This window comes from Balaenoptera borealis (assembly GCF_965194805.1).
Source record: "Balaenoptera borealis genome assembly, chromosome: 7".
NCBI lineage: Eukaryota > Metazoa > Chordata > Mammalia > Artiodactyla > Balaenopteridae > Balaenoptera > Balaenoptera borealis.
Window position 1 is genome coordinate 97,303,628 of NC_138864.1, and position 26,594 is coordinate 97,330,221.

Here is a 26,594-nt window from a genome sequence, read left to right on the forward strand (position 1 = left end):
TCTCCTTATATGTGGTACTGCCCTTTGGCTTTCCTATTTATCTATGAGGACATTTAGGTTTCCGAAGGAGGAGTTCTTTACAACTCTAAGATGTGAATTTCCCTCCAAGCAATTAATTGTAAAACTCTTTGGATAGCTTCATTGGAATTTCATGATTATTTCCAGGATAAGCTACCTTAGGCCAAATTCAGCCTCCCCATAACCAACACAAAATCATCACTGACAGTCACAAGAGTTTACGTAAATGTCCAGGAAGAAATCTGGCCTTCTGTGAAGATTGGAAAGAAACTGTGTAGCATGAGTGTTTTAAGTTTTGAGTACTTTGGCAAAGCATTCAGCTTCATCTGAAAGAAATCTGAAGGGAGTACAGTTATAATCTCTAATTTACCTGAAGCCTTAGACTAAGTCAAACTTGTTCTGCTTTCTCTATTTATAACCTTTTCCCTCTTAGCCATTCTACAGCTCTGAAGAAACAAACATTGCCAAGATTAAGTTGAATGAATCTCCAGCTTTGGCAGATACACTCTCTAGAATCAGTGGTCAAACTTGCCTCCTTTGATTTGTTATCAAAAGGGTTTTTTTTTTCAATATGGAGACATCTTAATGGATTTTCATAGACAGACTCTATAGGTGATCATTTTATAAATGAGAAGTACACTTAATTTGTAATCATTGGAAAATGGTTGTGAGACCTTTGAAAAGGAAAAATCCTGATACATCTTTAACACCAAGAGCCTGTACCTAATATATGCAAAGATTTATTGTGCCAGATATTTGCAAACTCTCTTTGATAAGGTCCAGCACTTTAATTGATTCACTGGTGAGTTAATCTAGGTGAAGTCTTAAAATTCCATGTAGCTGAAATTTATTATTATCCTTTCAAAAATTTTGTGATGTCATATCAAAACTCCAAAAGGAATGCGGAAGAATATAGTTCTTAAACCAGAGAATAAAATTGGAGAATATAGCAGTAAATTAACTTTAGGGATACGCTAAGAGTGAGAGTACTACGCCCTTGGGGGAGACATTCAGCTATGCATTTGGACTCATGAAACCCTAGGGCTGTGATGATTACCTGATAGAAACACCCTCTGTTAAGCATTACCAAGTGCACAGCCCGAATGATTTTCTTAGGATTGGGAGGGGGAGGTGGGCAAAAACAAGTGGAAAGTTTCCTGTTTCTGGGGTTCGCACATAAACTGTTGTGTTTTCAGTAAGATTTCCCAGTAGCAAATGGGATGTGCTACTTCTTGGAGAATGCTGCTAGGACCAGGTTAAGGGATGGGGATGTTTTGAAAATAAGATCTGATTTTCAGTTAATTTTCTCTGATTGTGTACAAGTTAGTAAGCTACTTTCCACATTCAGAACTTTTAAGAAGTTTATTATGTAATTAGATAATGTTCAATGTGCTTTCTAAAAAAAAAGAAAAGGAAGAAACCACAGGCATACCCCATTTTATTGCACTTTATTGCGCTTCACAGATATTGTTTTTTACAAACTGAAGCTTTGTGGCAACCTGCATTGTCAAATGATGGTTACCATTTTTTAGCAATAAAGTATTTTTAAATTAAGGTATGTACATTGTTTTTTCAACAGTTAATAGACTACAGCATAGTATAAACATAACTTTTATATGCATTGGGAAACCAAAAAAATTTGTGTGACTTGCTTTATTGTGGTGATCTGGAACCAAACCTGCAATATCTCCAAGGTCTACCTCTGTGTATTCATGGTTCCCACCCCTACCCTCCATAAATATCCTTCTGCTTAAAATGTACCTGGAGAACAGGCACTCACTACAAGTTCATCCATCCATTCATTCAACCATTCAATGAATGAGTGATGCCTACAACACACAAGGTACCAAGTAAGGTGCAGGGAAAGCAGATGAGTTCCTGCCTTACAGAATTTACAGTTTACTGAAAAAAATGTTTAATTTAGAAACAGAGTGACCTGAAGCTGAGTAGCCGAATGGGAGGTCAAAGGTGGTGAGCAGAGATTTGTCTCTGCTTCTTAATAACACTGACTTGTTATTGTAATAATGACCATCTATGGCCAATAAAAGATTTGGGCATTCTATCCCAATCTTCTGCTCTTTTCCTTCTGGAAGTTTCAAGTCCCAGAAAGAAGAGTTAAAAAGTCAAAAGCGCTCTGTGGCTGCTGCGTCCTTTCTTCTAGAGACAAAATCTGAACCTGGAGGGACAGGCAGGGTTGTGACATGACATGGATGGACAGAGCCAAGAATAAAAAGACACCAGCCTGGGGCACTACATCCTCCTCCAAAACTTTAGACAAGTTTCTTGATTTCTCGAGTCCTTGTCTGTAAAACGGGACAAATGCCACCCAACAGAACAAGCTCCTGACTGAATAGCATGCAAGACAAGATGAGCAGGGACTTTGAAGACCAAATAAGGGTGTGTGTATGTGAGGGTAGAGCCCATGAGCTGCGAGAAGGCGGGAGACTTACTTCGAAGCAGGACCCTGCCGAAGAGGCCGTGATCCCTGTCCAGGGTGTTGCAGTTCCAGCGGTGCTGGCGGAACTGGTGCTGGCACTCTGCTGTCCACTCGGCCACGCCCAGGCCGATGGCACGCATCACGTCCGGGTGTCGGTGGCACAGCTGCCGCTGGCGGCTCACCAAGCCTGGCACATTGTCACACATCACCCTGGAGGAGCCACCTGTAGCTCTCATGTACCTGGGAAGGACCAACACGGGGGAGAGCACAGAACAGCGAGGCCTCACACGGTGTTTCCCAGGAGAGGGAAGAGCTCAAAGCAGCATTTCAAATACGAATTCCTATCCTTTGGGGGATATTAGAAGGCAAAGGTTATTTAACTTTAGTTCACTGGAGAAGCGGCACAGCAGGCATGGTGAGTGATCCGGTAGAAGCCACCCCAAAACGGAGTGCTGACTGTTTCTTGGACATGAAGCCGAGGCCACCAGATGATGCTCTGGGCAGGGTGGGAGAGGCAAGGTCTGCGTCTGGGGAATGGGATGAGGGGGGAAGGGGCAACATGTTTTTGGAAGACGTCTTCCAAGAAGACTCTGATTTCAACACACAATGTGTCTGGACTTGGCTTTGGAGGAAGCTGACCTTTAGAAGCTCCTCACTCCCATTTATTTGATCTAATGTTTAAGTGTCTTAAACTGTCTGTATCTGTCTAATCAACACCTGCCGGTATCTGATGTTATACTCTCTGCACAGGCATGCCATTCTTTTCCTACTAAAGAATCCGTTAAATATTTCCATTTTCCAGCTCTTTTTGGCTTTTATAGAGAACCTTTGGAAAAAAATCTTTCTATTGTTATTAAGGACACTAAATGTTTGGAAGAATCAAACAGTGTTATAGCTCCATAAAGTACTTTTGAGAAGAAACTTTAACAAAAAATTACATCATCATCTCTACCCAGATGTTCTCTATTAGTTGTGAAATGTTTAGAAAGGTACCTTTTATATAACCCAAGCTGCCATAGGTGTCTTTTGAAGCAATCAAACAAGGAGAATGTCTTTTTGTTGTATTTTCATTATTTTATATGATCATAAAATCATTACAGCTGTGACTCCCCAAAAATATATTTAAGTGACAGCTGAGAGACAATGTGACAAAAAGCCTGGGCAATAAATAATGTTTATACACCCATGGAAACAGAAATAGTCATTTTATTGAAAAACGGTCACTCTGATAAATCAATCTTTGATCTATGTCAGCAATGTCAAGGCTAAACGCCTTTCTGTTCAAAGTGGCTTAGGAAGGAATTGAACCCCTTTTCCCATCAATGCTTTCTTTGCCTTGCTCCTTTGAAGAGCTCGTGTCTTCCTAAAGTTCCCTGCTCCAGTGTCTCATTTGGCTGAGACGCCTTACTTTTGCCAGATTCTTTTAAAAAACAGCACATCATAACAGATAACAGGTCTTTCTGAATCAGTGTTTTAAGTATCAGTTCGGAAGTTTTTAGGTGCAAGAACGTTACAGAGCTCTCAACTCTATCTCTTCTCAAGATGAAGGAGATGGAGATGAGTTTCTGGGTGGGGAGAGCCTCTCCCTTTGGAACTTTTAAGGATGCTAAGACCTGTTAACGTTTCAACGTTCCTTCGCTATGCAGAATAAATCGAAGATCCACGTATAAAGGACAGCAGCAAAGTTACTCTTTGGGGTGACTGTGGTTTCGAACTGACATCTTAGAGCCCCCCGGCCTCTGGAACTTCGCATTAAGGCGGTAGTCTCTACCTGGAGGCAGCAAAATGTTCTTCAGCCCCACTGGGGTGAACCACTAGGAATGTGGAAGGACGGGAAAGAAGGCAAAATCACACGCTTTGGGTTCTACCGCTCCTGCCCGCCTGAATTGGCCCGTCGGTTTTTATCTTGAGGGTTTTGGGGGGGAGGGGGAGCATGGGGGGACGATAGTAGTTTTGGAGGTAAGTTCACCCCCCCCATACACACGCGCGCGCGCGCGCACACGTCTGTGCTAGTAGAGCGAGAGACCCGGCTAGCGCTTGTCTCAAAGATCCCGATTTTGCTGTCGCTCAGCTGTATCCAAATACACCGACCATCAGAGCTCTCAGTTGAGGGGGAATGGAGGGGGGGGGGCGGGGGGGGTGTTGAAGTTGTCGAAGCTGGAATGGGCTTCCGAGGAAAATCGAAGGGGCGATAGGAGAGGGCAACAGCTGGGGTTCGGGTCGGAAGCCGTGACTGCCGCGGCCGCGGGGAAGCGCCGCCGGGAAGGGTCTATGTGGCCACTGCGGTCTCCACTCCCATCCCCAAAATACCCCGGCGCCCGTGCGCGTGCACTTACCACCATGAAGAGCTGACCTCAGGGCTGAGCCAGGTCAAGAGCAGAGGGAGCCAGAGCCAGATTCCACCGAGACAGGCGTTCATATTAACCCCCTTGCGTCCGCATCAGGTCAGACTCCGTGTGCGGGCGCCATGCGTGCCCAGAGCAGAAGCGCTCAGCGCCGGGAGCGCCTCGTCACGGCCGCCGGCGCCTTGCCGCGCCCCCGCCCCCCGCTCGCGTCTGCGGCGAGTGGCGAGACTCGCTGATAAAGTTTCAAGCGACCAGCGGGGCGAGCGATAAAGGCCAGCCGGGGCCGCCTCGCCCACAGCCAATTCCCCAGGCGCGGCGAGCGCGGGCTGCCGGAGAGCTCTGCGCGCCTCCCGCGCGCCCCGGTCCCTTCAGCTCCCCGCCCGCCCGCCCAGGCGCAGCCAAGGGAGGGGGCGCTGCGCCGGGTAGGATGGCGGGGGTTGGGGGGGGGTGGGTCGCGCGGTTTTATATAAGGGTGGATGAAATGATGGCAAGAGAGGTCTGTGGGTGAGGTGATGCGGGGAGGGAGAAGCACCTCTGCGTGGCCTCGAGCACCCGCGGAGGCAGGCACCTTTCGGGAAGCTCCGGGCCAAAGAGCATCAGTGGGTGCCCCGCCACAGGACCGAGAGCTCCGGATAGGCGAGGCTACCCTCCGGCAAACATAAGTCCCCGAGCGGGCAATGTGGGGAAAGGAGGGAGAGGATAGGGATACAGCTGTGTACAGGAGGCAAGAATCCAAGGATGATTTTCAACTCATCCCTCCGCTTCTCTTCCTAATACCGAAAGGAAGAGCAAGCCCTCGTAAATCTGGAGCTAAGCAGGGCAAGGTTGTGGGGGGAGGGTTCAGGCCTCAGGGAAGTGAAGACCTGTGGCCTTGATTCCTCGGTGCTGGGCTTATATACAGAGCTCCAAGGGAGGGGAAACGGGAAGGTCCCTGACTCTCCGGACCTCACCCAGGCGTCCTCGGCCAAAACGTCTGGGGAAGATGCGGTGTTTACGCACACCCAGCTCCTCCACGGCGCTGTAGAGCGCAAAAGATCATGCAGGGAGGAACTGAGGCAGCAGGAGCCCGCCAAGGGTCTGCGCCCCAGCACCGGTCGCGCCTCTTGCCGTCCTGGCGCTCAGCCTTTGCGCCTTGCGGAGGTCAAGGGACTATCGGTCCTGATCTGGGCCCCCGCAGGGCCAAGAGAGACAGGCTTGAGCCCGCGGGTGGAGCATCTTGAGCAGCAACTGGCTTGTAGCCCCGCCGTTTATCACCGGAAAGGAAGGAAGACCAGGAACTCGCGGCGGCCGTGAACTGTTCCATTGCTCTTTTCCTGGGGCGGAGGAACCCGCCGCCCGCCCGCGGAGCGTGCCTTGGGGAATGGGGAATGTGTGTGCGTGTTGGGGGTGGGGTGGGCGCTGCATTGTTCGCAGGGCGCGAAGGGGTGGCCGTCCAGATAGGAAAGACCGGCTCTCACCCCACCCTCTCCTAGAGCCGAGACTGGCCGGAGCATCTGCCCTCGCTAGGCGCGAGCGCGGTGAGAAGCTGGACGGGGCGAATCTCAGAAACGCCAAAAACCTGAAAAATGCTGTCATCGCCACCCCCTTCCCCCCCCGCCCCCCCCCCCCCCCGCCGCCGCTGGTCCCTGGCAGGTCCGGCCCCTCCCAGGCTGACCCAGATACATCCCCGTTTGGGTCCGGAAAGGGAGGGGAGGGAAACAAGTACCGCACCACCCACGACTCGGGAAGAGCAGGGCTCCGCGCCAGGGCCGCTCCATATCGCTGGGCCGCGACCCAGGGGAAGTTCTGATCAGTCTGTGCCGGGAGGGAGGGGCAGGGGAGGTGGGGGTTGTGTTTCTGCTCACAGTGCGTGCACAGGCTCGTGTGTGTGTGTGTGTGTGTGTGTGTGTGTGTGTGTGTGTGTGTGTGTGATAGAAGGTTAGGGGGAGACGGGGCGAGTGATGTGATGGGCATCAAAGAGCAAGAAATATCTCATTAACCTCTGTGCTTACACTCATAAACCTCCTCCCTGGGTGAAGCAGAAGAGTAAGTTAAAATTCATTTCCATCCCCCTTCGTCCACAGTCTCTCCACTTCTACCAGTGAATAAAGTAGGGATGTGGATGTGTATGTTGGGAAAGGTAGGCAGCTATATGCTTCTCTCATGGACAATGAGACCTGAAACTACCTAAAAAGCTCCAAAACTCCAAGCTCCACCCACCTCAGCACATCATGTTCTCCCAGCTGAGGGGAGTTAGAAATACATGGAGTATGACTATCAGCTTAGAGGCCTTTCCTCTCCGCCCAGGGGATTATTGAGTGGCCAGGAGATCTGCCCTTCAGTTGTTGATGAGGCCAATGGAATGACCTAAACCTGAAACAGACCTCCTGGAATAAGAACAGGACCATCCCCAAAACTAATTAAATCCACTCCAAAGTACTTTATCCTGGGGCAGGAGAAGTACCTCATGACTTGCAGACAAGAAATCAGCCTTGGTGAATGGCAACTGCTGAAAAAGTTCAAGAGAAACTAAATCCAGATGTGAAAAAGGTCCACCCAAACACTCCTTCCCGACCTGTCTAGAGGCAGTCTGGAACACGTGACTTGTCCCGTCCAGATCTGTGATTCCATTTCTCTCACATTCTCCACCCCTATTCACTTATGACCCACTATTAGCCCTGTACAGCTTCGCCTCCTGCCCAACAAGTCTGACTTTCCTCCCTCCTCATCTGTACCTGTGCACTTTGAAGATAGAGTGTTCACTACTAGAAGTTGGGAAATGCTCAAGAAAATGAAGTGGAAAGAAAGTTATTACAAACCTCACTTCTCTTCCAATAAAAACTACCATCCTAAGGAAGAGTTGATAAATATTTAAGTAAATTGCACATGACTATAGCCTTGCTATAGCAGATGAATTAGGAAAGACAGGGTTCAGAGTGCCTTTAGATCTACGAATTTAATATCTGATTTTTGGTTTCTTCAATGAGAATTCTCATTGAATTGACTGTAAAATTCATTTACAGCATACGGAACCCAATTCTCTTTCTGGATATTAATGTTAGTTTGCTTCTAACTTTAGTATAGCATTGTAGCCAAATGAGTCAGTCTATTTTCTTAGTTAGATCCATTGTTTGTCTAATCTCCCAGGGCAGAGAGAGAACTAATTTACTACCAAACCATCTCCACCCTTTACAAATGGACAGTTACTTCTTCAACCAAATAGTCATTTGTGTTTCAGTCTGAGCTGGCTTCTTCCTAACGCAGTGACTCCTAATTTAGCTACTCACTAACCAGTGATTCAAAGGTCTAGTATTTCCAACTTAGAATCAATGACCTTAAGAAAGAACATTGTGTATTAACAAAAGGTCAACAATGGGAAAGAAAAAATATATATATATAACTTTCTAAATCTAGTAGTATCATATATATAACATAGGTAATATATCAAATAAAAACAATATATATCATTAAAACTTTTTTACTTGCTAAGTCTATCCAACTAAGAGTATCATATACATAACAATAGAGATTGTTTGAAATTTGAAGTGTGTTTTCAATGCCCTTAAAGGCATTGCCCCCTTTCCCCTTTAGTCACTCCTACAATTTTTATTAAGCACATTCTTAGCTAATCTTTGTCAAAAATTGATTTTATAAAAAGTTCTAATATCAATGATTTAAATCTCAGTGTGCATTTAAATTAATGTGCACCAAAGACTTGCTTCCAGCCATGAGAAAGTAATAGGTACGTGACTTGTTCTCCTACTGAAAAAAAAATATGACTGGACAAAATGATAAGGCAAATCTTTTCAGGCATTGGGTAATAGGCAGCACACAGCTATGATCTTTGACAGATGGAAAACACCTGAGGTGTGCTCCACAACTATCCCATAACTGTCCTGATTTTTCTGCTGAAGGGCACTTTTTTGGGGGTGCAAGAAAGTGGAAACAGAGCAGTAGTCTTAGTTAAGGATAGAGGGATTAGAGGGCTGGGCTGCTGAAGCAGCTGAAATTGGCAGGGTAGAATATCTGAAAATAGGTAGCTGTGAAAGAGAGGGTCCCAAAAGTCTACATGGTGATTCACCATGTGTCCTTGGTCAAGAGCTGGGCTGAATATAGCCATGAGAAGACTCCGTAACGCCTAGCAGAAATTGCTTTCTGCATGTCATGCAGTGTTGAGAGACGTTGGAGTTCCAGCTCAGTGGGGTAGAGAGACCTCATTAAACACTTCAGGCATTCACTTGAGATGCCAGAAAGGCATCCTTTAAGGGTCATACCTTAGTATAAAAAGCGTGTCTTAGAACAAAATTTAAAATTCAAAATTTTGTTTCCTCATATCACATGCAGTAACAAAGAATAAAAACAAATCAGACAGGCCAAGGGGAATTTACAAGGGTAAAACCAACACCCATTGAAGGAAGATAATGTTGTATCATTTACAATGTCAAGCATACAATAAAAAATTAATAGGCAAGTGAAAAACCAGAAAAAATGTGATCCATACTTAAGAGAAAGCAGTCAAAAGAAAATGACTTTGAGATGGCTCATTTGGAGGAACTACCAGGAAATAAATTTTAGCATAACTCTTATAACTATGTTCAAGTATTTAAAGGTCACAATGAACAACTAAATGGAGAATCTCAGTGGAGAAATGAAAGCCATTAGAAACAAATGAAAATCTAGAACCAAAAGTACAATATCTGAAATGAAAAATTCCCTGAATGGGCATAACAATGGAATGGAATTGGCAGGAGAAAGGGACAATAAACTTAAAGATAGAAGTTATATAATCTGAAAAACAGAAAGAAAAGATATTGACAATTAAAGAAATGTAACATTAGGTATCTGCAGGACAAGACCAAGCAGTTTAAATACATGTGCAAGTGAAGTTCCAGAAAGAAAGGACAGAAAAAGTGACAAAAATATTTGAAGATATACTGCACCAAATTTGTCCAATATGATAGAACACATCAATTTACAGACCCAAGATGGTCAAAAAACGCCAAGCAAAATAAATACAAAGCATATCACACCTATATACATCATGATCAAACAGTTTAAAATCAAAAAGGGGGAGAAAAATCTCTAAAGCAGCCAGAGGGAAAAGATACATTAAATATAGAGGAACAAGAATATGCATTACAACTGACTTTTCACTAGCAATAATGGAAGCCAGAAGACAGTGAAGCAGCATCTTTAAAATGCTGAAAAGAAAAAATGGTTCACACTGAATTCTACAATCAGTGAAAATATCCTTCACAATTGAAAGAGGAGCTCTTCTTTTGTTCTTCTTCCCCTTACCTTGGGAATAAGGACTACACTCCATGAGCTAGGGCAAAACTGAAACAGGGCAGCCCCAGTAGTCTAAAACCAACTCTTGACAGGATCAAAGTGAGTCATAGGTACTCTATTTGCAAGCCAAAAGAAAACTCGACCCTCCTTGGAGGAACATAATTTCATTCAGGGTCTCTACAAATTTTCATCTATTATATCTAGCATCAAATCTAAAAGCTACAAAACAAACAAACAAAAACCCAGTAAGCAAATCAACAGGAAATAGAAATAGACCCACAAGTAATTTAGAGTTTTGATTTATCTGAGGACTGCAAAATAACTGAAATTTAAAAGTTCAGGGCTTCCCTGGTGGCACAGTGGTTAAGAATCTGCCTGCCATTGCAGGGGACATGGGTTCGAGCCCTGGTCCGGGAAGATCCCACTTGTCACGGAGCAACTAAGCCCGTGTGCCACAACTACTGAGCCTGCATTCTAGAGCCCGCGAGCCACAACCACTGAGCCCGTGTGCCACAACTACTGAAGCCCGCATGCCTAGAGCCCGTGCTCCACAACAAGAGAAGCCACCACAGTGAGAAGCCCATGCACTGCAACGAAGAGTAGCCCCCACTCACCACAACCAGAGAAAAGCCCCCACGCAGGGGGCTTAAAAAAATTAATTAATTAATAAAATAAAATGAATTAATTTAAAAAAATAAAATAAAAGTTCAAAAAATAACAAGTAATTTTAACAGAGAGCTGGAACCCAGGCAGAAGACTTCAATAAAAATCCTAGAACTGAGGGGAGGAGGCAAGTTAAGACTGAAATTGAGAATTAGATAGATGGATTGAGGAACTATCTAGAATCAGCAGAACAGTGGACTAGTAAACCAGAAGAGGTGAATAAAAAGTATCCAGATTAATGCACAGAGAGAATTAAAAGGGTATAAAATATAGAACATAAAATAAGATATAGCATAAGAATGTCTAACAGACCATTAGACATTAGACATAGAAAGGCAGTCAGAATTTTTGGCCTGAACCCAACTGGGTTGATTGTGTGCTAAAACAAGAATATCAACATTTTTCATAGGATTTAAACAAGACCTAGAGTCTCTTAACATTCTATTCAAAATGGCCAGGATGCAATCAAAATTACTTGGCATACAAAAACCTGTAACGTTCCAATTCAAATAGAAAAGACAATCTACAGACACTAATTCCGAGATGACGGAGATGTTGAAATTATCAGACAAAGACTTCTAAAGCAGCTATGATGAAAATGCTCCAAGAAGTAAGGATGAATACTTTGGAAACAAATGGACAATAGAAAATATCAGCAAAGAAACAAAATGGAAAAAGGAACCACACAGAAGTTTTAGAACGGAAAAATATATGTACTATCTTCCACAGTGAGAGGGTGAAATATTTCACTGAATAAGGTCAGTAGCAATATTGAGATGGCAGAAAAATGTGTGAGTGAACTTGAAGATATATCAGTAGAAATTATCTAGTCCTAACAAAAGAAGGAAAAAACAAAAAAGAGTGAAAAGAAATGAACAAAGCTTCAGGAATCTCTGAAACAATTCCAAAAGGTGTAATGTGTCATGACTCCTAGAAGGAGATGATAAACAGTCTATTGCAACAAAAAATATTTGCAAAACTAATGGCTAAAAATTTCCTAAATTTTGTCAAAGGCATACAGATTTGAAAAGCTCAGTGATTTGAAAACCCCAAACAGGATAAACCCAAAGAAATCCATGCCAGATGCTGGGAAAACTGGACAGCTAGCTACATGTAAAAAAAAAAAAAAAAAAGAAATTAGAACATTCTTTAACACCATACACAAAAATAACCTCAAAATGGTTTAAAGACCTAAATGTGAGACCTGACACTATGAAACTCTTAGAGGAAAACAGGCAGAACACTCTCTGACATAAACTGCAGCAATATCTTTTACAATCTGTCTCCTAGGGTAATGGAAATTAAAAAAAAAATAAAAATAAACAAATGGGACCTAACTCAACTCAAAAGCTTTTGCACAGCAAAGGAAACCATAAACAAAACGGAAAGACAACACACAGAATGGGAGAAAATATTTGCAAAATGATGTGACTGACAAGGGATTAGTCTCCAAAATTTACAAATAGCTCATGCAGCTTAATATCATCAAAACAACGAACCCAATCAAAAAAATGGTCAGAAGACCTAAATAGACATTTCTCCAAAGAAGACATACAGATGGCCAAGAGGCACATGAAAAGATATTCAACATCGCTAATTATTAGAGGAATGCAAATCAAAATTACATTGAGATATCACCTTACACCAGTCAGAATAGCTATCATCAAAAAATCCACAAACAATAAATGTTGGAGTGGGTGTGGAGAGAAGGGAACTCTCCTACACTGTGGATGAGAATGTAAATTGGTACAGCCACTACGGAGGACAGTATGGAGGTTCCTTAAAAACCTAAAAATAGAGGTACCATATGATACAGCAATCCCACTCCTGGGCATATATCCAGGGAAAAACATGGTCTGAAAGGATACATGCACCCCAATGTTCATTGCAGCACTGTTTACAGTAGTCAAGACATAGAAGCAACCTAAATGTCCATCAACAGAGGAATGGATAAAGAAGTTGTGGTACATATATACAATGGAATATTACTCAGCCATTAAAAAGAATGAAATAATGCCATTTGCAGCGACATGGATGGACCTATAGATTGTCATACTGAGTGAAGTAAGTCAGACAGAGAAAGTGAAATATTGTATAATATCACTTATATGCAGAATCTAAAAAAAAATTATACAAATGAACTTATTTACAAAACAGAAACAGACTCACAGACTTAGAGAACAAACTTATGGTTACCAGGGGGGAAGGGTGGGGGGAAGGGATAGTTAGGGAGTTTGGGATTGACATGTACACACTGCTGTATTTAAAATGGATAACCAACAAGGGCCTACTTATAGCACAGGGAACTCTGCTCAATATTATGTAACAACCTAGATGGGAAAAGAATTTGAAAAAGAATAGATACATGTATATGTATAACTGAATCACTTTGCTGTACACGTGAAACTAACACAACATTGTTAATCAACTGTATAAAATTAAAAGTTAAAAAAAAAAGAAATCCATGCCAAGACACTTAGTAATAAAACTGCTGAAACCTAAAGACAAAGACAAAATCTTATATGATGACAAAGACAGATGATGCATTACTTATGGGGAACAAAGGAAAATGATGATTTGAATGACTGTAGATTTCTCATGAGGAATTGTGAAAGAAGAAGGGAATGAAACAGTATTTTTTAAAGCTCTGAAGGAAAAGAACCCTCAGCCCAGAATTCTATATCCAGTGAAAATACCTTCATGAATGAAAGTGAAATAAAGACACTCTCAAATGAAAACAAAGAGAATTCATTGTCAGCAGACCTGTTTTAAAAGAAATGCTAAAGGAAGTTTTTAAGACAAAAGGGAAATGATCCAAGAAGGAAACTTGGAAAATGTGGAATGAAAAAAATTCAAGAGACATGGTAGATAGCTGGGTATGTATTATAAACTTCTACTTCTCTCCAGTTGTTTAAAATATGTTTGATGGTTGAGGGCAAAAATAGCAACAGTGTGTGATAGTGGTTTCACTGTATGTAGAGGTAATACCTTATATTAAAAAACTACAATATCAACTAGGGAGGGTAAATTGACTCTATGGTGCTAACTTTGAAAGTTGTAAAATGTTGATTCTGTATACTGCACAAAGTGATGTATAACTAACATTATCTTGATAGCAACCACTAAAAAAACTATACAGAGAAATGTAGAAAAAAACATAATAAATTAAAAATTTAAATAATTCAAAAAAAAGGCAAGAAAGGGTAACCAGAGGAATGAAAAACAGAATAAACAAGAAACAAATAGTAGACATACATTTTAAAAAATCAACTATTATATAAGATATATGTGCTCCCAAAACAAAAATTTAAAAACAAAGATTGTCTGAATGAATAAAAACACAAGTATCTCATTTCAAATATAATACAGGTAGGTTCAAAAGGAGGATAGAAAAAGATAAATCATGCAAACACTAATTAAAATAAAACTGGAGTAGATATATCAATATCAAAGTAGGTATCTGAGCAAAAACATTTACTTGGGATGAGGGATATAACATAATGACAAAAGGGTCAATTCACCAAGAGGAAATACGGTCCTAAATGTGTATGCACCAAACAATAGATTTTCAAAATATATAAAGCAAAAATTGACAGAACTGAAAAAAAAAAACAGACAAATATACAATTAGAGATGTCAGCACTCCACTCTCAGTAGTTCATAGAACAAATAGAAAATCAGCAAGACCTAAAAAAAGAAAAAGATAAAGAAAACCAGCAAGATATAGAACTCAACAACACCATCAACCAACTGGATTTAGTCCACATTTATAGAATGTCACTCTACAACAGCAGAATATACATTCTTTTCAAATGAACATGAAACATTTGCTAAGACAGACCTTATTCTGGGTAATAAAACAAACCTTAAAATTTTTTTAAAATTGAAATTATACAAAATGTGTTCCCTGATCATAATGGAATTAAGTGGAAAATCAATAAGAGAAAGAAGTCAAGAAAATCTCCAAACTCTTGGAAGTTGAACAGCATGTGTCTAAATAATCTCTGGGTCAAGTAAAAAGTTTCAAGGAAAATACAGTTGATGCTTGAACAACACGGGAGTTAGGGGTACCAATCCCTGCACAGTCAAAAAATCCATGTATAACTTTACGTTGACCCTCTGGATCCAGGAATCCATGGATTCAACCAACCGCGGATTGTGTAGTATTGCAGTATATATTTACTGGAAAAAATTTGCACATAACTGGACCCATGCAGTTCAAATTTGTGTTGTTCAAGGGTCAACTGTATTTTGAACTAAATAAAAATGCATTATTATGAAACCATATTTAATATGTACTCTAAGTCAAGAATACATATTGTGATCTCTCTGTTAACCACTAAAGAAATAATACAATAAATAATTTTCCAGTTATCTATTGCTGCATAAAAAACTACCCTCAAATTACTGCTTTTTAAAAATTGAGATATAATTGACATACAAATGGTTCTAGGTGTATAATATAATGATTTGATATATGTATGTATTGTGAAGTGATTACCACAATAAGTTTAGTTTACCACAATAAGTTTAGTTAACATTCATCACCACATATAGTTACAATTTTTTTCTTTCTTGTGATGAGGACTTTTAAGATTTACTGTATTAGCAACTTTCAAATATATAATACAGTATGGTTAGCTAAAGTCACTATGCTGTATATTACATCCCTAGGACTTATTTATAAGTGAAAGTTTGTACCTTTTAAAACACCGTTACCCATTTCAACCACTCCCCACTCCCCACTCCTGGCAACCACCAATCTGTTCTCTGCATCTATGAGTTTGGTGTTTTTAGTTTTTTGTTTTTAAGATTCTAAATAGAAGTGATCATACAGTATTTGTCTTTCTCTGTCTGACTTATTTCACTTAGCATGATGCCCTCAAGGTCCATACATGTTGCTACAAAAAATAGAATTTCCTTTTTTATGGCTGAATAGTATTTCATTGCATACACACACACACACACACACACACACCACATTTTTTTTACCCATTCATGTGTTAATGAACACTTAGGGTGTCTCCATGTCTTGGCTATTGTGAATAGTGCTTTAATAAACACAGGGGTGCAGATATCTTTTTGAGTTAGTGATTTCATTTCCTTCAGATAAATGTCCAGAAGTGGAATTGCTGGATCATATGGTAGTTCTGTTTTTAAGTTTTGAGGAACCTCCATATTGTTTTCCATAGTGGCTGCACCAGTTAACATTCCCACCAACAGTGCACAAGGGTTCCCTTTTCTCCACATCCTCACCAATACTTGTTATTTCTTGTCTTTTTGATAATAGCTATTCTAACAGGTGTGAGGGGACATCTTATTGTGGTTTTGATTTGCATTTCACTGATTAGTGATGTTGAACACCTTTCCCTGTACCTGTTGGCCCTTTGTGTGTCTTCTTTGTGAGGATGTCTATTCAGATACTTTTCCCATTTATTAATTAATTTGTTTTTTCTATTGAGTTGTAGTAGTTCTTTATGTATTATGGATATTAACCCTTTATCAGATAAATGACTTGTAAATATTTTCTCGTATTCCATAAGTTGTCTTTTCACTTTGTTAATTGTTTCTTTTGATATAGACAATCTTTTTAGTTTGATGTAGTCCCACTTTTTTATTTTTGCTTTTGTTGCTTTTCCTTTTGGTGTCAAATCCAAAAAATCATTGCCATGACTGATGTCCAGGAGCTCACCACCTGTGTTTTCTTCTAGGAGTTTTATGGTTTCAGGTCATACATTCATGTCTTTAATTCATTTTGAATTGATTTTGTGAATGGAGTAAGATAGTGGTTCAGTTTCATTCTTTTGCATGTGGCTGTCTAGTTTTCCCAACACCATTATTGAAGAGACTATCCTTTCCCCATTTTATATTCTTGGCTCCTTTGTGGCAAAGTAATTGACCATATGTGCATGGGCTTATTTCTGGGCTCTCTATTCTGTTCCATTGGTCTATGTGTCTGTTTTTATGACAGTACTATACTGTTTTGATTAGTATAGCTTTGTAGTATAGTTTGAAATCAGGAAGTGTGACGCCTCCAGCTTTTTCTTTCTTTCTCAAGATTGCCTTGGCTATTCAGTGCCTTTGTGGTTCCATACAAATTTTAGGATTGTATGTTCTATTTTTGTGAAAAATGCCATTGAAATTATGATAGGGGTTACATTGAATCTATCAATTGCTTTGGGTAGTAGAGACATTTTAACAATGTTAATTCTTCCAATTAATGAGCATGGAATATCTTTCCATTTATTTGTGTCTTCAAATTCTTTCATCAATGTCTTACAGTTTTCAGTGTGTATGTATTTCACCTCCTTGGTTAAATTTATTTCTAGGTATTTTATTCTTTTGCAATTGTAAATGTGACTGTCTTCTTAATTTCTCTTTCTGATAGTTCATTATTAGTGTATAGAAATGCAACTAACTTTTGTATATTGATTTTATATCCTTCAAGTTTACTGAACTCATTTATTAGTTCTAACAGTTTTTTTTTTTTTTTGGTGGAGTTTTTAGGGTTTTCTATATATAATATCATGTCACCTGCAAATAGATGCAAATGTCATGTTCCTTTTCAGTTTGGATGCCTTTTTTTTTTCTTGACTATTACTCTGGCTAGCACTTTCACTGTTGAGTAAAAGTGGCAAGAGTTGGCATCTTTGTCTTGTTCCTGATCTTAGAAGCAAAGCTTTCTTTCTTTCTTTCTTTTTTTAAACCATTGAGTACAGTGTTTGCTGTGGGCTTGTAATATATGGCCTTTATTGTGTTGAGGTACATTCCCTTTATACTCAGTTTGTTGAGCATTTTTATCAGGGATAGATGTTAAATTTTGTCAAGTGCTTTTTCTGCATCTATTGAGACGATCATATGATTTTATCCTTCATTTTGTTAATGTGGTGTATCACACATTGATTTGAAGGCATTGAACCATCATTACATGCCTGGAATAAATCATACTTGATCATGGTATAAGTTTATGATAACAGTATACTTAATCATGTATTGTTGAATTTGGTTAGCTAATATTTGTTGAGGAGTTTTTGTTTGTTTTTAAAGCAGCAGAGTATTTTATTTTTTTTAAATCATCATTCAGTAAATGTTGTTACACTATGAAATATTACATTTTAATCTCTTTTTCAATAGAAAGGTTTTCTAAAGAAATGACTTGGAGCCTTACACATTTATCAGATGTCTTTTCATTATTCTTTTCCATTTTTGCAATTCTGGATCCAAATTGCATGCCCCATTTTGGCAGAAGAGCAGAGGTTGTAAGACTGAGTTCCACTGCTGCAAGATCCAAAATTAGTTTTTCACCAATTCTATGGGATAAAGTCAAATTTGCCCTTTCCCAAACTGGTAGGAAATTTAGAAAGGAGACATTTTCATGCGGGAAAGGAAATCTTCCTTCTTTTCCATGATCACCAATAACTGTCATCACGACCAAGATTTCTAGAAGAAATTCAACCCAGTTCCATCTCAATTTCCTTATTCATTCCTCTGGCCCGTGTGTCTTGAAGCAGGCACGATGACGAGAATAACCTGCAAGCTGCTCATCTGCACCGATTCCAGTAAGGACTACCTTTGCACTGCTCTAATATGGTTTTGCTTCATCCTGGGTCACTAACCAACCAAATCCTCCAGAAGCAAACCAGACTGCACAGCCAATGCTATCATCCAACACTGTATCCAAAGGCTGAATGAAGTGGGATATTCGAGTTCTTCTTAATCTTTGCAGTTCTTCTAGAGAAACATTAATTTCAACAAAATTCCACATCCGAAAAGGGTTGGCAGCTTGTAGTTCCTTTAGTCCTGTTCTTCCTGTGATTCGATCTGGTATGTTGAATTGTTCACCAGGAGTAGCAGCAGCAACGACATTTTTAGAGGATTCTTCAGAGGGTATTTCACAATGATTTTCTGTTTTCTCCCTTTTTTGTTAAAACTAGCTGGTATGGTCTTTTCTTTAGTCATGAAAGCCACATTAAAAAGATCAATTGGTTCATCTAAGGGAATGTGATGGTCAGCAAGGGCTGCAATAACCATGGACTCAATCCCCCCAGAAAATAGGATTGCAACATTTGCTTTTCTATTACTAGTTTTCAAAACTTTGTTTGATGTCAGGTTTTCATCCCTAGGTAAACACGAGACACGTCTGTTGACTGCAACACTCAGGACATCGATGAACTGCTGAACTACTTCCTTCATGTGTCCATCAATAAGAAAGACCTGAAGGGTCTCTCTTGTCAGTGGGACGCTGGAAATTCTACTGCAATGGATCTCAAATGCAGCTTGTGGCAACGTCATATTTAAAGGGACAACAGGTTCTTTAAGATACAGTTTGGCTTCTTTTGCTACCACTGATACAAATGTTGACAAGTCTGCTGAAATTTGAGTCAGGCTATTAACACATTCTTTGATAGCATCCTCCCTAGAGTTATTTCCAAGGATACAAATTTAAAACAACAGATTTGGAAATGGAAGTATTCTTGAGATCAATTCTGAAAATTCCAGATACTGGAACTTCTTGCCACTGATTGGCCACTCCAAATGATTGGGTGCCAACTGAAGAGAGACAGGAATTCTTGCCCAAATTACTAAAAAGGCCAAAGGAAGCTAGAACAACCAAAAAAAATCCCTACCAAACCATAAAGAATGACTAGATGCTTGATAATATATAAAAGACCAAGGACCTTGGACTTCTGAGAAGAGTGACAAAATATCAGATTCATTCTTACAAGAGGAAAGATAATTAAACATTATTTGAGTATCATTCTCTTCAGCTTCAACCTTTATTCCACTAAAGACTTCTCCATTCCACAGGAATACATTGCCTCTTTCATCTTTCACAGGCTGGGTGGTCAACACACCTCTTAAGTGAAGGACATGACCAGAAAATAAACACTGGTAATTAACATTAGACTTTAACAACTGTTTACTACTATTGGGTCCCCACCGTTTAAGATTACACAGTAAATCCACTTTCAAATCGTTGCTGAAATGCTCAACAGAAAAGCTTACTGCACAACAAATGCCACACATTTCTATGCAAAATTAAGTTTACTATTTCTTGATTTGGTCTTCTCTGAGTTTACTATTTCTTGGTATTCTTTCCTCAGCTCATCCAATATATTTTTGCTTTCAGAAAGCATTTCTGTTCAATATGCAAGAAAATATGTTGCTGTTCTGTTGCTGCCTATATACTTTCCTGTTCTTCTGCAGGTTAGAAAGTTCATCCACAACAATTTTTTGTTCTGTAATCTTGCTGCTGAGGTCTTCCTTGTGCACAGCCGAGTTGTTGGTAAGGACCAGCCCCTCACCGTCCTTGGGTTGTACACCCTGGCTGGGCATCTCCACAGAGCATCAAATATGCAGTGTTGAGGATTTTTGCCTCTATGTTTATCAAGAATATTGGCCTGTAATTTCTTTTCTTGTTGTGTTCCTGTCTAGTTTTGATATCAGAGTAATGCTGGCCTTGTAAAATGAGTTTGGAAGTGTTCCCTCCTCGTCTATATTTTTTGGAAGAGTTTGAGATGGATTGTTATTAATTCTTCTTTAAATGTTTGGTAGAATTCACTGGTGAAGCCATCTGTTCCTGACTTTTGTTTGTTGGGAGATTTTTTTATTACTAATTCCACCTCCTTCCTAGTAATAGATCTACTCAGATTTTCTATTTCTTCATGATTCAGTCTTGGTAGGTTGTATGTTTCTAGACATGTATACATTTCTTCTAAGTTGTCCAATTTTTTGGTGTATAATTGTTCATAGTAGTCTCTTATGATCCTTTGTATTTCTTTTTTTTTAATTTAAAGATTTACTTATTAATTTATTTTTGGCTGTGTCAGATCTTAGTTGCGGCACACGGGATCTTTGTTGAGGCATGCGGGATCTTTCATTGTGGCATGCGGGCTCTTTGTTGTGGTGCGCAGGCTTCTCTCTAGTTGTGGCATGTGGGTTTTCTCTTCTCTAGTTGTGGTGTGCAGGCTCCAGGGCGCATAGGCTCTGTAGTTGTGGCGCGTGAGTTCCAGAGCACGTGGGCTCTGTAGTTAGCAGCACGTGGGCTCTAGTTGAGGCACGCAAGCTCAGTAGTTGTGGCATGTGGGCTTAGTTGCCCCGCAGCATCTCAGTTCCCTGACCAGGGATGGAACCCATGTCCCCTGCACTGTAAGGTGGATTCTTTACCACTGGACCACAAGGGAAGCCCAGATCCTTTGTATTTCTGCTGTATAAGTTACCATGTCTCCTCTTTCATTTCTGATTTTGTTTGAGTCCTCTCTCTTTTATTCTTGGTGAGTCCAGCTAAAGGTTTGTCAATTTTGTTTATCTTTTCAAAGAACCAACTCTTAGTTTCATTGATTTTTTCTATTGTCTTTTTAGTCTCCAATCATTAATTTCCATTGTAATCTTTGTTATTTCTTTCTTTCTACGAACTTTGGATTTTATTTGTTCTTTTTCTGGTTTCTTGAGGTATAAAGTTATGCTGTTTATTTGAGGTTTTTCTTGTTTCTTAATGTAGGCATTTATCACCATGAACTTGTCTCAGAACTGTTTTTGCTGCATCCCATAAGTTTTGATATATTGTATTTCCATTTTCATTTATCTCAAGATATTTACTTTGCTTTTAATTTCTTCTTTGACCCATCAGTTTTTCAGTAGGATGATGTTTAATATCCATATATTTGTGTATTTTCAAGTTTTCTTATTGTAATTAATCTCTGCTTTTATACCATTGTGGCTGGAAAAGATGCTTGATATGATTTCATATTTCAAACTTCTTATATTTATCAAGACTTGTTTTGTGGCTAACATATGATCTATCCTGGAGAATGTTCCATGTGTGTTGGAGAAGAATGTGTATTATACTGCTTTTGGATGGAATGTTCTGGAAATGTCTATTAAGTCCATCTGGTCTAACATGTTATTTAAATCCAGTGTTTTCTCATCAATTTTCTGTCTGAATGCTCTATCTACTGATGAAAGTGTGGTATTGAAATCTCCTACTATTATTGTTTTGCTGTCTATTTCTCCCTTTAAGTTTGTTAATATCTACTTTATATATTTAAGTGCTCATATTGGGGGTGAATAAATATTTACAGATGTTATACCCTGTTGGATTGACCCTTTTATCATTATACAGTGACCTTCTTTGTCTCTTATTGCAGTCTTGTCTTAAAGTCTATTTTGTCTGATGTAACTATAGGTACCCCAGCATTTTTTTTTTGGTTTGCATTGCATCCATTCCTTCATTTGCAGTCTTTGTGTGTCCTTAAGCATGAAGTGAATTTTTTCTAAGCAGCATATAGTTGGGTCTTTTTCTTTTTCTTTTCTTTTTTAAATTAATTTTTATTGGTGTATAGTTGCTTTACAATGTTGTGTTAGTTTCTGCTGTACAGCAGAGTGAATCAGCTATACATATACATATATCCCCTCTTTTTGGGATTTTCTTCCCAATTAGGTCACCACAAAGCACTGAGTAGAGTTCCCTGTGCTATACAGTATGTTCTCATTAGGTATCTATTTTATGCATAGCATCAGTAGTGTATATACATCAATCCCAATCTCCTAATTCATCCCACTCCCCCTTTCCCCCTGGGTATCCATACTCTTGTTCTCTATGTCTGTGTCTGTATTTCTACTTTGCAAGTAAGATCATCTATACCATTTTTCTAGGTTCCACATATATGTGTTAATATACAATATTTGTTTTTCTCTTTCTGACTTACTTCACTCTGTATGACAGACTCTAGGTCCATCCACCTCACTACAAATAACTCAATTTCGTTTCTTTTTATTGCTGAGTAATATTCCATTGTATATATGTGCCACATCTTCTTTATTCATTCATCTGTCGATGAGCACTTAGGTTGCTTCTATGTCCGGGCTATTGTAAATAGTGCTGCAGTGAACGTTGTGGTACATGTCTCTATTTGAATTATGGTTTTCTCAGGGTATATGCCCAGTAGTGGGATTGCTGGTCGTATGGTAGTTCTATTTTTAGTTTTTTAAGGAACCTCCATACTGTTCTCCATAGTGGCTGTATCAATTTACATCCCCACCAACAGTGAAAGAGGGTTCCCTTTTCTCCACACCCTCTCCAGCATTTATTGTTTGTAGATTTTTTGATGATGGCCATTCTGACTGGTGTGAGCTGATACCTCATTGTAGTTTTGATTTGCATTTCTCTAATGATTAGTGATGTTGAGCATCTTTTCATGTATTTGTTGGCCATCTGTATGTCTTCTTTGGAGAAATGTCTATTTAGGTCTTCTGCCCATTTTTTGATTGGGTTGTTTGGGGTTTTTTTTTTGATATTGAGCTGCATGAGCTGTTTGTATATTTTGGAGATTAATCCTTTGTCAGTTGCTTCGTTTGCAAATATTTTCTCCCACTTTGGGGGTTGTCTTTTTGTCTTGTTTATGGTTTCCTTTTCTGTGCAAAAGCTTTGAAGTTTCATTAGGTCCCATTTGTTTATTTCTGTTTTAATTTTCATTACTCTAGGAGGTGGGTCAAAAAAGATGTTGCTGTGCTTTATGTCATAGAGTGTTCTGCCTGTGTTTTCCTCTAAGAGTTTTATAGTATCTGGCCTTACATTTAGGTCTTTAAGCCATTTTGAGTTTATTTTTGTGTATGGTGTTAGGGAGTGTTCTAATTTCATTCTTTTACATGTAGCTGTCCATTTTTCCCAGCACCACTTATTGAAGAGACTGTCTTTTCTACATTGTATATTCTTGCCTCCTTTGTCATTGATTAGGTGACCATAGGTGCATGGGTTTATCTCTGGGCTTTCTATCCTGGTTCATTGATCTATATTTCTGTTTTTGTACCAGTACCTTACTGTCTTGATTACTGTAGCTTTGTAGTATAGTGTGAAGCCAGGGAGCCTCATTCTTCCAGCTCCATTTTTCTTTCTCAAATTTGCTTTGGCTATTCGAGGTCTTTTGTGTTTCTGTACAAATTGTAAAATTTTTTGTTCTAAGTCTTTGAAAAATGCCATTGGTAATTTGATAGGGATTGCATTGAATCTGTAGATTACTTTGGGTAGTATAGTCATTTTCACAATATTGATTCTTGCAATCCAAGAACATGGATTGGAACATCTATCTGTTTGTGTCATCTTTTATTTCTTTCATCAGTATCTTACAGTTTTCTGCATACAGGTCTTTTGCCTCCTTAGGTAGATTTATTACTAGGTATTTTATTCTTTTTATTGCAATGGTAAATGGGATTTTTTTCCTTAACTTCTCTTTCTGTTCTTTTGTTGTTTGTGTATAGGAATGCAAGAAATTTCTGTGTATAAATTTTGTATCCTGCAACTTTACTAAATTCATTGATTAGCTTTAGTAGTTTTCTGGTGGCATCTTTAGGATTTTCTATGTGTAGTATCATGTCATCTGCAAACAGTGACAGCTTTACTTCTTATTTTCTGATTTGGATTCCTTTTATTTCTTTTTCTTCTCTGATTGCCATGGCTAGGACTTCCAAAACTATGTTGAATAATAGTGACAAGAGTGGACACTTTTATCTTGTTCTTAATCTTAGAAGAAATGCTTTCAGTTTTTCACCATTGAGAATGATGTTTGCTGTGGGTTTGTCGTATATGGTCTTTATTATCTTGAGGTAGGTTCCCTCTATACCCACTTTCTGGAGAGTTTTTTTTTATCATAAATGGGTGTAGTTGGGTCTTTTTCTTTAAATCCATTCAGCCACTCTGTTTCTTTTGATTGGAGAATTTAACCCATTTACATTAAAAATAATTATTGATAGATATATGTTTATTGCCATTTTGTTAATTGTTTTCTGGCTGTTTTTAAATTTTTTTGTTTTTTCTTCTCTTGCTCTCTTCCTTTATGACCTAATGATTTTCTGAAGTTACATGCTTAGATTCCTTTCTCTTTCTTTTTTGTGTATCTACTATAGGTTTTTGCTTTGTGGTTACCATGAAGTGTACATAATACCTCTTATATTTTTAACAGTCTATTTTTAGTTGATACCAACTTAAGTACAAATGCATTCTAAAGCTCTACATTTTTACTCTCCCCTCCCCGTTTTATGTTTCTGATATCATGATTTACATCTTTTTATCTTCTGTACTCATTAAAAAATTATTGTAGGTATAGTTTTTTTTACTACTTTGCTTTAACCTTCATACTAGATTTATAACTAATTAACCCACCAATATTACATTATTCTAAATTTAACTGTATACTAACCTTTACCTGTGATATTTATACTTTCATGTTTTCCTGTTACTAATTAGCACCCTTTCATTTCAGTTTCAAGAAGTCCCTTTAACATTTCCGGTAAGGCCAGTCTAGTGGTACAGAACTCCTTCAGATTTGCTTGTCTGGGAAACCTTCTCTCCTCCAATTGTGAAGGACAACTTTGCTGGGGAGATAATTTTGGTTGGCCATGTTTATCTTTCAGCATTTTGAATATATTGTACTCCCTTCTGGCCTGCAAAATGTCTGCTGAAAAATCTGCTGATAGTCCTCTAAGGGCTACCTTGTATGTAACACATTATTTCTTTCTTGCTGCTATTTATTTATTTATTATTAGTTATAAAAAATATTTATCTATTATTAGTTTGATAAATATACTTTTTATTCATGTATAGTTGATTTACAATATTATATTAGTTTTAGGTGTAAAACATAATGATTCAAAAGTTTTATAGGTTATAGACCATTTATAGTTATTATAAAATATTGGCTATATTGCCTATGATATACAATATACCCCTGTAGCTTATTTATTTTATACGTAGTAGTCTGTACCTCTTAATCCCCTTCTCCTATCTTTCTACACACTCCTTCCCTCTCCTCATTGGTAACCACTAGTTTGTGCTCTATATCTCTAAGTCTGTTTCTTTTTGTTGTATTCACTAGTTTGTTTTATTGTTTAGATTCCACATGTAAGTGATAATATACAGTTCTTGTATTTTTCTGTCTGACTTATTTCACTAAGCATAATACCCTCCAGGTCCATCCGTGTTGCTGCAAAATGGCAAAATTTCATTCATTTTTATGGCTGAGTAGTATTCCATTGTGTGTGGATATATATATGTGTGTGTGTGGGGGGGGTGGTGTGTATGCCACATCTTATTTATCCATTCAACTGTTGATGGACACATAGGTTGCTTCCGCATCTTGGCTATTGTAAATAATGCTGCTGTGAACATTGGGGTTCATGAATCTTTTCAACTTAGTGTTTTCGTTTTCTTCAGATGTATGGACTGGAATTGCTGGATCATACAGTAATTCTATTTTTAGTTTTTTGAGAAACACCCATACTGTCTTCCAGAGGGGCTACACCAACTTACCTTTCCACCAGTAGGGACCTAGGGTTCCCTTATCTCCATATATTCACCAACATTTATTATTTGTTGTCTTTCTGATGATACCCATTCTGACAGGTGTGTGGTGATACCTCATTGTGGTTTTATTTGTATTTCCCGGATGTAGTGATGTGGAGCATCTTTTCATGTGCCTGTTGGCCATTTGTATATCTTCTCTGGAAAAATATCTATTCATGTATCCTGCCCATTTTTTAATTGGATTTTTTCACATTGAGTTGTATGAACTGTTTATATTTTTTGGATATTAACTCCTTGGTCATATCATTTGCAAATATTTTCTCCCATTCAGCAGGTTGCCTTTTCATTTTGTTGATGGTTTCCTGTGCTGTTCAAAAGCTTTAAGGTTAGTTAGGTCCCATTTGTTTATTTTTGCTTTTGTTTCCTTTGCCTTAGGAGACAGATCCAAAAAAATATTGCTACAATTTATGTCAAAGAGTGTTCCACCTATGTATTCTTCTAGGAGTTTTATGGTTTCCAGTCTTACATTTAGGTCTTTAATCTATTTTGAGTTTATTGTTGTATG

General features: G+C 38.9%; 1 protein-coding gene and 1 pseudogene across 2 annotated transcripts in view; both read right to left on the minus strand.

Moving 5' to 3' along the window:
• The window catches only part of WNT2 (Wnt family member 2), a 47,382-nt gene extending 41,196 nt beyond the window's left edge, over positions 1-6,186 (minus strand). The window contains exons 1-2 of the mRNA XM_082400123.1: positions 4,792-6,186; positions 2,469-2,695 (exon numbers count right to left, since the gene is read on the minus strand). Of these exons, the coding sequence (XP_082256249.1) occupies positions 2,469-2,695; positions 4,792-4,874 (310 nt within the window). The 5' untranslated portion in view covers positions 4,875-6,186. The remainder of the gene's footprint in view (positions 1-2,468; positions 2,696-4,791) is intronic.
• A 9,498-nt stretch (positions 6,187-15,684) lies between these two features.
• On the minus strand, positions 15,685-19,856 carry LOC309631890 (asparagine synthetase domain-containing protein 1 pseudogene; annotated as a pseudogene). Its single transcript has one exon. The product of its transcript is annotated as an asparagine synthetase domain-containing protein 1 pseudogene (transcript).
• Between the last annotated feature and the right edge of the window lie 6,738 nt (positions 19,857-26,594).